At 35.2% G+C, this 16,554-nt stretch overlaps 1 protein-coding gene across 4 annotated transcripts in view; it reads right to left on the bottom strand.

Moving 5' to 3' along the window:
- stat6 (signal transducer and activator of transcription 6, interleukin-4 induced) overlaps positions 1-12,414 on the bottom strand; it is a 35,690-nt gene extending 23,276 nt beyond the window's left edge. Inside the window, exons 1-5 of one of the 4 annotated variants that reach the window (XR_014604112.1) lie at positions 12,320-12,414; positions 6,433-6,575; positions 3,603-3,747; positions 2,862-2,945; positions 2,553-2,754 (exon numbers count right to left, since the gene is read on the bottom strand). Coding sequence is in view for 2 of the 4 variants with exons in the window: in XM_084098589.1 (XP_083954715.1) it covers positions 2,553-2,754; positions 2,862-2,945; positions 3,603-3,747; positions 6,433-6,563 (562 nt within the window). In the remaining 2 variants the exon portion in view is untranslated. Of the gene's footprint in view, positions 1-2,552; positions 2,755-2,861; positions 2,946-3,602; positions 3,748-6,432; positions 6,576-11,344; positions 11,495-12,319 lie in introns of those variants that run through there. The other 3 variants (XR_014604113.1, XM_084098589.1, XM_084098588.1) reach the window with 3 other exon arrangements.
- Between the last annotated feature and the right edge of the window lie 4,140 nt (positions 12,415-16,554).

Here is a 16,554-nt window from a genome sequence, read left to right on the forward strand (position 1 = left end):
TTCACCCATGTATACTGACGTGTAAACAGATTATATTCTCTCCATACATCAGATAGGTTTCGATTTTTAATCACATTGGCTAAGCACAATGCACTCTGTGCATGAGGTTCCTCACTATTCCTGTCCTGCGTAAAGTCCAAAGTACAACTGAAATCTCCGCCTAATATAATGAGATCTCCTTCGTGTTGTTGTCTTAAAAAATCTTCTAATTTAGTGAACAAGCGTATTCTCTCTGCACCTATATTTGGAGCATAAATATTCACAAAAAGAAAAATAAGATTGCTAATTTCTGCCCTCACAATCAGCAATCTCCCTGGATCAACTTCATTTTTTGACAAGATTTTCACTTTAACAATAGGGGAAAAAAGTATTGCCACTCCAGCACTCAAATTGGACCCATGACTAAGGACTTTTTCTCCTTCCCACCATAGGCCCCATTCAGCCTCATTGCTTTGATCACTGTGAGTCTCTTGTAACAAAAAAACACACCTACAGTATATCTGTCAAATGTATAATCTCTGAAAGTAACCTATTCTTTCTCCCATCTCTCATCCCATTAACATTTAGAGATCCCACCTGCAAGACTTCCATGAGAAAGAGGGAGAGAAAGAAAGAATTAGCAGTCATCATTATTATTGCGTTTTTCTTTTGCCTTTCCCCTCATTATACGTTCCTTCCCTGTTTGTTTTCCATGTCTAATAACAGTTATGTACTTTTTTTTTGGAGCTCTTCTGCTGTGAGAGCTCTTCAAGGCTATTTGTTTTCCTTGCCCATACAACAGAGGCAATAAACTTTTCAAGATCTGGAAAAGAAATCACCGACTTCTACACCTGCTTTTCCTTTAATTTCATCTAAAAAAAGAGTTTATCTGTTCAAGAGTTTACATATCTTTTTCAGCCACTCGTGCCATAACAGATGTATCTGACCACTGCTCTTCATTTCTCAAACTAACATCAGTACATTGGGACAGTTCATCTAGTTCATCAGCCATATTTTCTTCAGAAACTCCTGCTTCGTGTTTCTTTGAGTTCACACAATCCTTCATCACCTCCCTGAGCTTCACTCTCATCAGTTACAGTCTCAGCAACGTAAACCAGCTGCTCAATACCCCCAGCATTTAAATGAACATCACTCACCTCTTCTGAGGCTGCTTTCTACTGTGTCTCAGTTCTCTGTTCTGTATCCTGTTGATATTGGTTTGCATTGTTAACATCTCCACACGATGTAGACGGCCGCTGATCGTCTTTACGTGGACATGTGAAACGTTTGTGTCCTAGGTCACCACATTCAAAGCACTTCAGGTTTTCAGTGCTTGAGTAAATCATGTATGAGTTCTCTCCTTGATTAACGAAACTTCCAAAATACGCTCCGGCGAAGTCAAAAACACTAAGACTTAGCAGCAGAAAGAAATGACGTGTTGGGCTCTCACTGGGCTTGCTATTTTTCCAAATCTTAGCAACTCTTTCGTGATGACATCATTATTAATAAAAGGTGGGATAGTGGGGTAACCGGAACAAACATTTCCTTAACCCATAATCCGCTCACGGTCAACTGGTTAATCAACGATTCAGATCTAAAAAACAGCAACAACAGCTTTGTTCATGCGTGAAGCTGAAACTATATTTTAAAAACCTACTTGCTCTCCCACAACTATAAGCAAGTACAAAATTGTCACACCGGCTTCTGGTACACACCTACACCCATTTCGGAGTGATAGATTAGGTGGCGTTTGCCCGGAATTGATGCCATCCCGGCATCTAAAATTCCACGGACACACGATGAAAACTTATATCCTTATTTTAACTTAAGTTGAATAACGAGGGGGACGAAAAGAAAAACCACAAAGGGAAAAGAAACATAAGGAAAAAATAAAGACTTTTTCACAATCACTCCCAGAAATGCACTCAGTCCTCCTCACCCACACTTCCAACATGCAACAAGCAGAGAGAGAGAGAGAGAGAGAGAGAGAGAGAGAGAGAGAGAGAGAGAGAGAGAGAGAGAGAGAGAGAGAGAGAGAGAGAGAGAGAGAGAGAGAGAGAGAGAGAGAGAGAGAGAGAGAGAGAGAGAGAGAGAGAGAGAGAGAGAGAGAGAGATTAAGCGTGTGAATTACCTGAATCTGTGCTTCTCTCAACATTGTTCAGCACCAGCTTCTCTACTAATATCTGCTCCAAGAACAGTGCATTTATTACCTCGCTAGTGAGAAATGTGTTAGAAATGTGTGAGAAAAAGTTGTTAAACTTTTTTAATGATAAAATCGCCAGAGCAGCGCTGACAACACGGTTTGGTGCGAGTGCATGTCTGTACTGTATGTGTGCGTTTGAGTGGAAGAGAGAGCATGAGAAAGAGAGTATGTGCTTTCCCTACATAAATATTTTTTCCTCAAAAACACAGGTATCCAAAGTTTCATTATAACTTGATATGAAAAATGACACTAATTTTACTGTCCAAAAGGATCAAGCTGACAAAATATGGCATTTTACATTATTAAATCTGACAGGCGTAACTTCCTAAAGCTTATTAGACATTGTTCAAAACAGATTTGGATCTTCTACCTTGCATGGGCTCTATTTCCTGTTTTTCCCAATTCAAATCCTCTTGTAGCTGATGAAGTGTTTGTCGGCAGTTCTGAATTTCCAAAACTTTGAGCACCAGATTGTCCACATCAGCCTTAGAATCCTCCCTTACAGGTTGTGGGGTGCCATTGGCAGCTGGAGGACCCCCAGGCATGGCCTGAAAGGGTGGGAAGCCCAGACTCTATAGACAAACACACAGACACAAACAGCAATGACACAACGGACATTTACATTACATATAACACATAAATGTTCTGATACTTCAGAATTAAAGGTTTTTTTGCTTACTGCCTGTCCTAACAATTGTCTTTCTTTCCTTAGCATATCTCGAACTGTCCTCACAAGTTGCATGGGTTGTGGCTGGTACACACTCTGAGGAATAATTAATGAGGTTACATAGTAAATACAAACAGTCAGAAATACAAACAGTGTGTCAGATGTCACAAGTCAACATGGTAGGCTGCCAATAGTAAAATGTCTTCCCGTATTGTGATCCATAAGTGTTCACAATGTAAAAGAAATTAAAATCAACATGATTCATGTTATATAGCATATAGTGAATCTTAAAAAAAAAAAATTGCAGTGCAATAACTCCTTGTATTGACATAATTAACACAACTGTCCTGGACATCCCACATGGTGATGTAGATCATCTAAAGCAGGAGTTTTCACTTTTTGATGCCATGGGCCCTCAAATATGAGCACTGCGAAGAACTCTCCTCCTAAACTATAATGGCAGCTATATATTTCCATATAAGGACCCATTTACACTGTGAGAAAAAGTGTGCTGTTAAAGACATTTTGTTATCTGTAAAATGAAATAATTACCTTTTATAGTGTTACTGTATTGAAGCCAAATAAATTATTAAATATAGAAAATGTTGATTTTGTACATGTTGTATTTTTTCTACTCATTATTTCAGTGAGAAATGTTAAATGTACAAAAATAAAGAATTATTTTAACTGGCTTATATGATGCAGCATCTTCAAGCCAGCAATAATTATGAGTGTTAGGATTGTTGTGCACACCAAGTTCTTGCTGATATGTTGTAGTTTGACCTTCTCCACCACATTAGGGTTTTGTTGGGCCACCTCCTGCAGCAAAAGCACCATCTGATCCAACAGTAATCGGGCCCGAGGCTCCTGCTCCACGCTGTCTAGATCAAATTCCTCCCTAAATCAAACACAGACATGACATTTTTAAGTCATCTTTGGTAACCGTAGGGCCCTATGATTTCCGCGGTGCAGAAACTGCAGACGTAATCACGGAATCCAGTCATAAAAAACTAATTTACTGTATAATGTGGAATTTCAAGGAATTTCTCAGATTTTTGATGAATAAATAAAAAGCAGGACAGTACACTTGAATCAAATCGCGATATAGATTAGTGTCTGTGAATATTAAACCGCAAAAAGACCATTTAAAGGGTTAGTTCAAAATTTCCAAAAATGAAAATTCTGTCATTAATTGCACTCCAAACCAGTAAGACCTTCGACACAAATGAAGATATTTTTGATGAAATCTGAGAGCTTTCTGACCCCCCATAGACTGCAACGTAATCACCACTTTCAAGGCCCATGAAGGTTGTAAAGACATTGTTAAAATAGTCCATGTACAGTAGTTCAACCTTAATGTTAAGAAGTGACCAGAATACTTTTTGTGGGCAAAAAAAAAAACACAACAAAAATAACGATTTTATTCAACAATTTATCTTCCGTGTCAGTCTCCGACGCTGTTTACGTGAGCACCACGATGCATGCGTGTGGTGCTGACGCAGGAACCTGCCAATAGAGTGGTGCAGGTATGACATCACTTGCAGGCCAAAACGTGGAAACGAGTAAGCATTTTAGCACTTCAGGTTCCATTGTCCTGAAGTCAAGATTTTTTTGGTTGAAATATGGTCTGTGGTGAACAAGCTCAAGATACTTTCACATTTTATTCTAAGAAAAATTTGATTGGGTTTTTGTGGAGGGAACCAGTGTGATGCTAACTGCCGATTGGCCTACAAAATGAAGTCATATCTAAACCACTCGTTCTGTCATAGAACCCAGAAGTGCTGCACTGTGTTTACAATGTGAACAGCATCAGAGACTGACACGGAAGAGAAGAAATTGTTGAATAAATCATTATTTTTGTTTTTTTTTTGTGCACAAAAAGTATTCTCGTCTCTTCATAACATTAAGGTTGAACCACTGTAGTCACACGGACTATTTTAACGATGTCTTTACTATCTTTCTGCGCCTTGAAAGTGGTGATTACATTGCAGTCTATGTGGGGTCAGAAAGCTCTCGGATTTCATCAAAAATATCTTCATTTGTGTTCCGAAGATGAACGAAGGTCTTACAGGTTTGGAACGACATGAGGGTGAGTAATTAATGACAGAATTCTCATTTTTGGGTGAACTATCCCTTTAAATGAATCCTGCATGTTCTACGTGTCTGTGTGAATGAATGGCGCAGACGCGCGGTTTCATTTACCACACACACAGAAGTACGCGTGACGCTTGCAAAGTTTTCAGCCTCTGCCGTCTCACTATATGAGGGCATGAATGCATGAACTTTATCTCCAGAGATGTTCTGAATCACTTGATGAGCATTTTACCGTTTCATTTGTGAAAAACTATCACCATATCATAAACACACAGAAACAGGTCTTCACGGCAACCCGTCAAAATAAAAGTTCAGTTTAACTTGAAGAAATTGTGACTGTGAAATATATAACTGTTGTACAGTAGAGTTTAGCTACGTCTCAATGTAATAATAATAATAATTATTATTATTATTATAATCATAAATTACTATTAAAACTTTATTTTTTAAGGAATAATATTTTTTTCTTCCATGTTTTAATTTTAAGAGTAAAGCTCTGTTGTGCAGCACCTTGTTTGAAAAAAAATTAGAACATTTTTTATACGATTAAAAATTAAATTAATGTTTTACGCCTGCATTTGATTGACATAAAATTAAAATACACAACGCAGACTTTCTGAAGAAAACAAATTATAAATAGTTTTTTATGAATTCAATTAATTAGACATGCTTTTTGATTATTGAAATTTAATTAAACCATTAAAATGGAATCCAAAAATAAATATATAAAACGTATTTCATGGGGCCCTAAACATGTACTTTTTTTTAAACCTTTAATAAATTGTTGTTAAATTGTATAAGTTTCATGATTTCAATTAATTAGACATGCTTTTTGATTACTAAAATGTTATTTAGTCCAAAAAAATTAAAACGGAAAAAACAGAATTTGGAAAAAAATAAAACGGAATTTGGGGAAAAATAAAACGGATTTCATAGGGCCATATAACTGACAAGGAGCAAAGCCTTTCTAGTCTAGCTGGTCCTGTGCTGTTCTACAACCTTCATTCGTTTTGTGAGTCACTATGACAGAACATAATTCATGAGAAATTCCTAAGAAGTTAAACTACACTAAATTGTAGTGTGCATCAGTTTTTAATAAGCACTATTGTAACTCATACGGTTTAAATTTCATTTATTTACATTTTAAAGGTGCACTCAGTCATTTCAACGTCATGAAAAGCTTTATCGCTAAGGAAATTAACTTTTTGAAATATGATATGTAAATATGTACACTCAGATTAGATAAATACAGTTACATCAGTAGACAAAAAAAAGCTTTTTATGTAACATGAAGTGGGTCACCTCATGGAGGCTGCAATATTGGGATCACATGACCAGCCAAATACTACTCACTTCTCTTATTATCAAACACTTTCTTTGTGAATAAAAAACTTCTACAATAGCATCTATGTTGATTTAAAGCTACTAGTGTCAGTTAAAAAAAAATACTGCGTCAAACAATACAACATTTGTAACAGTGATGTCATACCATATCTGATCCTCTATCCAGTTGGCCAGATAATGTCTGACATCCAGAGGGAGTGTTTCTGGGTAGAGTTCATTCAGCGTCTGAGTTGGTAGGAACTGTAACTGCGGGGTCATTTGCGCCCACAGCGCCATAGTGTGCAAACACTGCAACAGTAAAAATCACAACATTACCACCGCATTGAAAGAAACGGCATTTTCAATTCCTTGGGAAGGAATCGTTCACTAAAAATGAAATCTATGAAGATTACTAATTCTCTTGATGTCCTAAACCATAGCTGTTTCCCATACAAGATCAGTTCATATGACCACATCAGTCAACCTCCAAAAAGCATTGCTATATTCCAAGTTTTCTAAAGTCATCTGATCACTGAATTGGTTCAGTTCAATTTGTGAAGAAATAGTTGTAACTTGTGTGGCTTCAGAATGCTTGGAATACAACTACAAACAGTATGGACAACTTTTAAGGTGGTCCTTTTTGGAGCTTGACAGATGTGGTCTCTATAGACTGTCAGTGCATATAATATATTAAAAATATATTGAGAAAATATATTGAGTTTCATGGAAATAATAACAGAATTTGGGATGAACTACAGTACACACAGATAAGACACTCTTTACTTATCACAAATAAACAAACTAATGATCTAAACATGGTTTAATGATTGAATTAGGGACGTTGCTTTTTGCTTTTGCTAGGTTTGCACATCATAATCATACAGAATAGAAAACTGCAATATTTATATTAAAGACAAATAAACATTGTTTTTATAACAACTTGCCTATTCTAGGGACGGATTGAACAAACTGAATTGGAAATCTGAATTATTCTATGCAAAACAAATGTCATTTTTAGAAATTCAAAAAATAGCATCTGATGACAAGATAATGCTCAACATTTTGTAGCATGCTGTATTTCAGGTTATTTTCTGGTTTAATTTAGTGTAAAGAGCACAGGCAGATGTGTTGGGGAAAGAGCAGAGTGTGTAATTACTGCTCTGTGTGACTTTTGTTTGGGCAAGTGAGAAAAGACAGTATGTCTGTCTTATCTCTCCCCAACATAAGGGGACAGAAGACACATACCACAGCGCGCTTGACAAAACAACAGCCTGGCAAACCCAACCATCACTAATATAACAAGTTTGCTTACATAGCCTAGATGGTAATTTTAGCACATAAATTAGCTATGCTGCATTGCAAGAAGATAAGAACATTTTATTATGGTGTATACACAAAATTTATTATGATAATGACTCTGACCTTAGTCATTCTTGACCAAAACATTTCTTTTATTTATTTTATTTTTTTTTGTAATGGAACTTAATTATTTGTACATACGACGAACACATATATTTTTCTACGTTTAGATAGACAGTTAAAGGAGAAATGCAAATTGTCAGGATCTAAAAGCGGAAACCCTTCTTCTAAGAAACACAAACCCAGTAGGCCTAATGTTTTATGAGGTAAATGTGATAACTGTAATAAATAAATGTGATCATGCCATCAAACATAATTAATCTCATTTATAATAATATTTTGTGAACATCAAAAAGATTTAAAAGGATGCTGTATGTCGATATTGTATGTTTCAGTGTCCGTAAAAATATGTGTAGGCCTATACTTTACATACAAATCCAATGACCAGATTAGATCATTTTGACAGGATACATTTATGGTTTCTAGTTCTACAAACCTACAAGCACACGTGGTGTGTTAGATTCAAGCACTGAAACCAAACTGTACCCAAAGGCATGTAAGCATGCTGGATCATGTCCATAACAACTGTGTCACTTCTCATTTCTTTCTGAAAAAGATGTTGGTTGGTCTTGAACATGATCACACTATCAGAATTTTTTAACACTAACACCTTTTAAAAAAAACTAGGACCAGCCTTAAGCTGTGTGTATGAAAGTTATTAGAAAAGTCATAAAACTGAACAGCTAATCAGCATTTGTTATAAATAACTCGAACCCCCTTAAAACTTGAAGGGACAGTTCACACAAAAATGGAAAACACTGGAATTCGTTGACTTTTGTTGTATGTACAAATATATATTGTGGACTATCCCTTTACAACATAAAGGAAAACACAAGGTCAAGAGATAAGATCAGTAGTAACCAATATGTCTTTCTAAATAGCCTTTTTTTTTCTTTTTCTTTTTTTACTATGCTAAAGCTTTTTTTTTTAAATTAAATATCAGTTTTATGAAAATTCTACAAAAATACAAACCAATATGTTTATTTAAATAGCCGATTTGTACTTTGTTAAAGCTTTTTTTCCAAATCAAATATCGTTTTAACCAAATTATCAGTGTTCGGAAAATTTTAAACAAATATTTTCCTGGGAATTCTTCAATACTAGGTTAATCCCTTGATCTTTTGAGAGTTTTTTTTAAACAAGTCATAAGGTTTACATTTTCATTCATGAAGACATTAAAGGTCATGACTCATCTTTTATTGGGAATCCCTCTGTTCCAATTAATATCTGCATTTCCTCAATTTTTCTTTTTTTTTGCTTCAAAGGTTTAATGTTTGACAAAGGGATTGATGCAGCGTAGGTGAGGTGTAGGTGGAAAAAAGACCACACCTATGTGCAGACATAATAGAAGATAAACCATTCAAGAGAACTATGTCATGCTATTACAGGATGTAAAACAAACAGAAGACCTATGAAAATTCAAGTTCATTCTTAAATGTATACATGCATGACATGTATCACATATGAGACAACAGATAGTTGTGTTAGATTCCACCTGTGTGAACACCAGGAGTTGTGCAGGAAAAACTGATCTGGTAAAAACATAGTGCCTATTTATGTAGCAGATATAGCGAAAATAAATAAATGATTGAATATAAGAAAGATCTTGAGGAAATAAGAGATGACATATTCATGGAAGCATGGTTTTAAGGCTTGTCATTGGGTAGCCATATAAATCACACCTATAGGTTTGCTTTCCTCTCTGCAGCAGATCACAGACAAAGCGTCACAGCTGCATTCTGTAATAACTTATCATCTAAAGAACACAGAACGGTTCTTTCTCTAACATAAAAAAGGATTACATAGAAATGTGTTTTGTTCATGTTTATTAATCTTTCTTTTTCTTTTTCAGCACTGTTATGTGCTAATGGCTGCAAAGCAATGTCATATTCTCAAAAAAAAATCTTATTTAATTATAGATCAGTGCCTTATTTTATGTATTTGCAGAGAAGAAAAATCAAGTAAAACATTTTGTTTTATTTTATTATTGCAAAGGCTGCTCTTTCATAGTCCTGTTTCTTTAAGGCATCAACATGGTCTCAGATGTTTATATTAAAGAGAAATATTTGAAAGGGACTGTAAGCATCTAAAATCAATGTGGATGGGATAGCTCGGATAACTGGGTTTTGGAGAAATCTGACGAGATGGGTTTTAGTGCATACTGCATATTTAAATATCTCTGGTTTGATTGCACACTTCAGTTTCTGACATTGTTGAAATTATTTCTGAAAATCCAGGAAACACGTGTGAGAATACTGGTGTGTTTTTCTTAAAGGAAAAATCTGAGAAGAGTTTTGCTCTTTGTTCAATCTTACTGACTAAAAGAAAAAACAAATGTTATATAAAGTTAATTCGCTGTAATGGAAAATAGAAAGCAATCTCTCAACCTCAAACCAGCCAGACTTTGACAGCAGTTTGCATCTGACACATGGAGCACTCATCCACTTTACCCAATATTATCTCTTTTCATTGAATGGATGACTGCATTAATAAAGGTCATATACAAATGACAGAAACGAACAAACTCATAGCAGTTTTCTGTCGGTACCTCCTATCACATTTTCTCTTACACTTAAGAGAAACTTACATTTACACTTACACTTATATCTTAACACAGTATTTTAAAGCATTTAAAGCAATTAGTCAAATTAAAGCATTGTACACTGATCCAAACACTGTTGATGCTAATACTGTGATTGCTGCGAACTACGGCCTACTGGCTTCACTGAAAACTTAAAAAAGTAGCTATTATTTCCTCAGACTATAGTAGGGAAAGACATTCTACTTTTTTGTTTCGCGCAGAAGTGTGTAATTTCACAGTTTCCTAATTAAACTTTAGATAGATAGATAGATAGATAGATAGATAGAGCCAGCCTTCTAATCTACTTTGCACAGAAACAAACACGTCACTAAACCTTTTTAATGCATGTTAAAAAAGGCCACAGACAGCAAAGCCATCCATTAGTATTCATATAATATTTATGAAAAATAACAGCATGAGGGTGTTACATCCCTAAGACTAAGACTGACACATGCAATGTTACAACAACAGTGAGCACGGTTAGTAAAGGACAGACCACTCTCTAGTGCACAAAAGAACATAACACACCAATACATATGGGGAACAGAAAGTAGGGCGTGAATTTGTGTAGGTGCTCGTGCTACATTAAACGTTTTCCACTACACCATATAACGTGACATTTCGCACAGTTTACTACGTTTTAGTCATTTAAGTAGGCCTTCCTCCCTTGCTATTTTCAGTACTGTTTGATACAGGAAACTTGTTTAATATGAGAATTCTCATTAAGTCAATGTCTCGCGTATTTTTTCATGGAGTATTATATCATGACCATGTAACGTTAGCATAACTTTTGGCGTCGTTTAGTCTAGTTCGCTACAACGACATAGCTAAACCAATTTCACAACTATACTGAGATTAAATTATTATAAAGTGGGATTTTTGATCGTAATAACACTTTGATGGATTTATTTTTTGTTCTGGTTGCTCGCTTCTCTCGAATTTTCGAGTACAGGCTATTACAAAACTCATGTTTCCTCCTCACAACAACGTTAAGCGATATACAAATTCAGGTCGCGATAAACTTACTCTACGTAGTTTATATAGCTAAAATATACAATGATGTGAGAACATAACTTACCTGATTTCGACGCCAGCTGTTTTAACACACGTAAAGAGATATAAGTCTGCGCCTTCCGTGTACGTTTGTTGTTTTTTTCTATCCACCTACTTTCACTTTACACCGAAGTTGCTGCCTATTGGCCATCCTGATACAGCTCTGCTACCTGGTGAATGAGAATCTTTATCCGGCTGGACAGAATTTAAAATAATTATCTATTCTGTTTTATTTACATATACAGAAAATAGGCTATGTAAAATTGTTTTTAAATCCAGTTTTATGTGTGTGACAAAAAATTCTACCTATTTTAAATCCCATTTTTATCTTCATACTTCAAGGGATACTTTTGTGGGTAGGCTATCTTCGTATTTGAATGTCTTCATACTTATCTAACTACTGAACACCTTCATATTTTTGTAAGTATCTTCATATTCTATTTATACTCTCTATTTTAATCGTTTTCTGTAGGTACGTCTGAATGTTCATTAACTTTTAGATTAACGTTATTTTATTTTTTTATTATTGAAAGTATTTTATTAACATTAATAGCAACTTATTTTATTGGCCTATACATTTTCCCTTCTCTTTGCCATTCTTTGTATGCAAACGTTAGCTATAAAGAACTTGAAAAAGAAAATGAAAGAGAAAATCCTCTTCTTAAATATCCAAGAATAAGTATTTACCAACGACGAATATAAATATATTATATAATTTATTATTATAATTATTATATATTATATAGTTATAAATGGTATATATATATATATATATATATATATATATATATATATATATATATATATATATATATATATATTCACACTATAAATTCTAATTCGCCTAAAAAAATAAGGAAATAAATTTAGATTCAAAATTGTTATTATATTTAATGAAGGCAACGTAAATTAAATTGTACTGAAAACCAGTGTGCAATCAAAGCAGGACACATTCAACTGCACCACCAATGACCACAAAGGCAGACAAATGATACGTTACCTTGTTAGCTCTCTCTCTCTCTAGTATATATATGGCTGTGTCTCAAAACCTGGAGAGCTAGCAAGACAAAATCTCTTGCATCATAATGCTTGTTCAAAAGAGGCGACTTTCTATATTTCAGGACAAAACGTCACTGGTAGGCGGGGAAACAACAACGCAATTTCTGCTAGAAACGCTTGATTTCCAGTAAGGAGTTTCGAAATGGATTTCCGCTTATCAAAGAAGCTCTTTTTTTCTTTTAGTATTATGTTTTTGCATAATTTCTTCTTGCCCGTCCTCAGGAAAGACATCTACAAAGGATATTTTTATTTTTATTTTTAATGCACTAAAAATAAAACCTGGCAGTGCTGCAATGTTTCAGTAAAGAATTTGCGATTTTGAGAAAAATATACCAGTTTAATGTTTACGGCTTTAAAATAAGCAAATCCAGCAATGAATTTATTTGATAATATACCTCATTTTGAATAATTAATGAATTTTGGATCCCGAGAGGTGAAATGTTGCCATGTGCGACCCTTATAAGCGACTTGTTTTTGTTTTTTTGCTTGTAGCCTATAGGTTTTTTAAAGTTTTTTTTGTATAGTTACCTCTTCCCAATAAGCGTAGAAACAAATAAAATCGCTTATTCATGCGTAGTTTTTGTGAGAAACGTCGCTTATTTGGGTGATGTTTTATCCGTTTAGTTTGCTTGTTTTGTAGCGGATCTGGCAACACATCATCGTTTACATCAGGAAACGCTGAAGTCAGGAAACTGCATCGTCATTACTACGACTAATCATTTCAATTCTCACACCAACACCCAGAATAACATTATCCTTTGCTCGTCAATATCTTTGAGAAACATATGACTATAAAGAATAAATCAGTAGGCGACTAGGCGTATAGAACAGTATTACAACATAAGATCTACACTCAAAAAAAGCAGTATTTTGTACTACCACTAGAGGGCAGTGGGTCATTAGACAATGTGAAAAGCGAACTGATCTGTGTTGGTCAATTGATGAAGTTATGTAATAAAATTAAATGGTAAAACTGAAAAATATACTAAATGTAAAATAATAATAATAAGTTTCAAACATTATATTAAATCCAAACACATCTCATATGCAGCATGACCAAGCAGGGAAGGTTGTTTCAAGCATCAGGCATTCCTCATATCAAAGCCCATTTCCTGACCGGTCATGATACATTTGGCCTGTCTGAGGCTATTGAGATAGGTCAGCAGAATGCTGTATGAGCTTCAGGGGTTGTTTTCATTTCCAGCTTTAACTTAAACAAAGTCAGAGTTGACTTGATCAATCTCCCGCTGATAGAGTTTGACAACCCTAAAATGGAATTCTGAAGTAACAAATGTTATCAATAAAAATTCCATAATAGTTGTGCAAAGTGTTTAACTTCTATGACAACAAACCATTTGCAGCTGTTTTGAAAAGTAACAACTGGAAAAAATAAACACATGCGAAGGAATAGACACTTTTCTAAGATGCTATCAGAAATTGATCCCAGTTGATATTTTTGTGGGGCAATTTAAACATTGTCAATTTAAAAATGTAAATTGTATATCTTTTTTTTTAAATAGCATAATAATATAAAAATAAATAAATAGATTAATATTTTAAGAGGAAGTCAAAAATCAACAAATTGTTATTGGGTTGACCTGGATTGTTTGTTTGCTCTGTATTTGTTTCTCCCCTCCTTCACAGCTTGTCATTATTTCGGGGTCCTCTTAGGTAAAGACCCAGGGCTGAGCAGCACTGATGGCAGCACATCTGGAATCAATACAGCCGAACTGGGTAACTAGAGGGTTTGGGGGGGGAGTTAAGGCTAAGGGTTGGGCTAGTTACGGTTTTGGCCCTGGGGGTCCATGTGTCCCTGACTCCTAAATAGACTTGATTGCTAGCAGCTGGCAGCCTTAACTCACCCTGTGTCAGGGATCTCCTCTGATGTCAACCTTGTCTGTATCAAGGCTAGACAGGACAAAGGAGAGCAAGACATGAGCAGTCAGGAACAGAGGTATAGGCAGGGTCTATGGGAAGTCTTGCTGCTCTGCATCAGAACCCTCTGGTTTCCATCATGATCATTTCTGTATACTTCATGTGAAAACTGTCATTTAAAAATACAACAAAATAGAACAGATCTGAACCAGATATAATGTACAGTTGTGGTAAGAATTATTGGCCCCCCTGGTAAATATGATCAAAGATGGCTGTAAAAATAAATCTGCATCGTTTTTTCCTTTTGATCTTCCATTTAAAAAATTTGCAAAAATCGAACCTTTCATTGAAGTAAAAGAATTGAAAGTGGGGGGTAAATGACATTATGAAATAAATGCTTCTCTCCAAAACACGCTGGCCACAATTATTGACACCCTTTCATTAAATACTTTTTGCAACCTCCTTTTGCCAAGATAACAGCTCTGAGTTTTCTCCTATAATGCCTGAGGAGTTTGGAGAACAACTGACAAGAGATCTGAGACCATTCCTTCATACAGAATCTCTCCAGATCCTTCAGATTCCCAGATCCATGTTTTTTTTTAATCTATTTTTATCTGTAGAATCCATGACACCATCTGAACAAGATGTCAAGGACCTTCAGCAAAAAAATAGGCCCACAACATTAAAGATCCAGCGGTATATTTAACTGTGGGCATGGCATACTTTTTATCCCTGTTTGCACCAAACCCATCTGGTGGGTTTGCTGCCAAAAAGCTTTTTTAGTTTCATCTGACCATAGATTCCAGTCCCTTTTGAAGTTCCTGATTGGGGTGCCAATAATTGTGGCCAACGTGTTTTGGAGAAAAACATTTATTTCATATAATTGACAAAACTGTTTTTTAATCATGATATTTTAAGACAACCTGAGGTAAATTTACTTGACCTTTAAAATCACCCATGATTATTTTATGTCAAGACCACTCTTAGATGTAAACATCCATGCTTTGTAATATATAGCCTATAGCTTGGGGCACATGGATTCTTTATTTATTTATTTACTTATTTTTACAAATGCTATCTACAGCTTTCATCCTTCAGACCCTTGATGCTCATATCTGTTCAACTAGAATGCAGAATACATTTAGCCATAGTCGTGAATATTATTTTGTTCATATTTTTTTTAACAGAGAAACTGTGGGATTTTACATTCTACATTGAGGTATTCATATTAACTCTTTCCCCGCCATTGACCGGCTTTCTGTGTTTTCACTGTTATACAGTAGTGGGCGCTATTATGCATCTTCTGAAAGAGTAGAGAATCTCCGGATCAAAACAGGCGAAGAAGATGCAGATAGCAGAAACAAGCGATAGCATGTGTAAGCAGATGCATATGTAAAATAACATGATCATCAACATGCTCAGATATATACAACAAAATATTCCAAGTGGTGCTCACTGCAGAGCCAAATGACGCCCAGCTCCTCCTCTCTGGGCGTAATAGGTGGAGCTTTTCCTAGTCCAGCTCCACCTCTGTGGACCATACTAGGGCCATGAAGGGTTTTTGAAAATGCTGGCTGGAAACTGGCTGGACAGTTTTTTTTTACATACTGATCTTAACAGTCTTTTTTTTTTCCATAATGCTGAATCTGTACACTTTGTCATTCTGTAAATTTAAATTTTGCTCTAGCTCTGGAGTCAGAGGTCGAGTTCAAGCTGACCAGGTCACATCACTCAGAGTACACCAGCAGGGTTGCTATGGTGAGGGTTATGGTGGAAGAGATATAGGGATTGATGGGGATTTTTTGCTTGCTCAAGTAAATTTTCTGATACACTCAACAGGAAACAAAACACTCAAAAAAAAAAAATTGGTGCTAGTTAGCATTGTGTAAACAAATTTCAAACTGTTCCTGTTTCTAACTGCCCTTGATTATGGCCCTTTAAGATCTCATAAAACTGATATTGAACCAACTGTCTTTGGTCTATCAATTGAGTTTTTTTTTCTTTCTTTTACACCCTTTTCAGTTACAGCTGAAATATTTTTCTTGTCAATGAACTCTAAAAACACATCCAATTAATTATAAAGTAAATTAAATGCAATGTATTCAGATATTCAGTGGGTAATTCAAACAAATATTTTTTTAGTAAGTCCACAGCTTAGTTCACAGAAGATTTTTTTCAGTGAATGGTAATTATTGACCTTCAAATATTATTAACCCTTAGCGCTGAGTGAGTGTTATTGAGTGGATGAATTGAAGGATATTATTTTATTCTACTGGCAGCTGGAGAACAATTATCCTTCAG

This window comes from Abramis brama, assembly GCF_963993115.1.
Source record: "Abramis brama genome assembly, chromosome: 22".
Classification (NCBI taxonomy): domain Eukaryota; kingdom Metazoa; phylum Chordata; class Actinopteri; order Cypriniformes; family Leuciscidae; genus Abramis; species Abramis brama.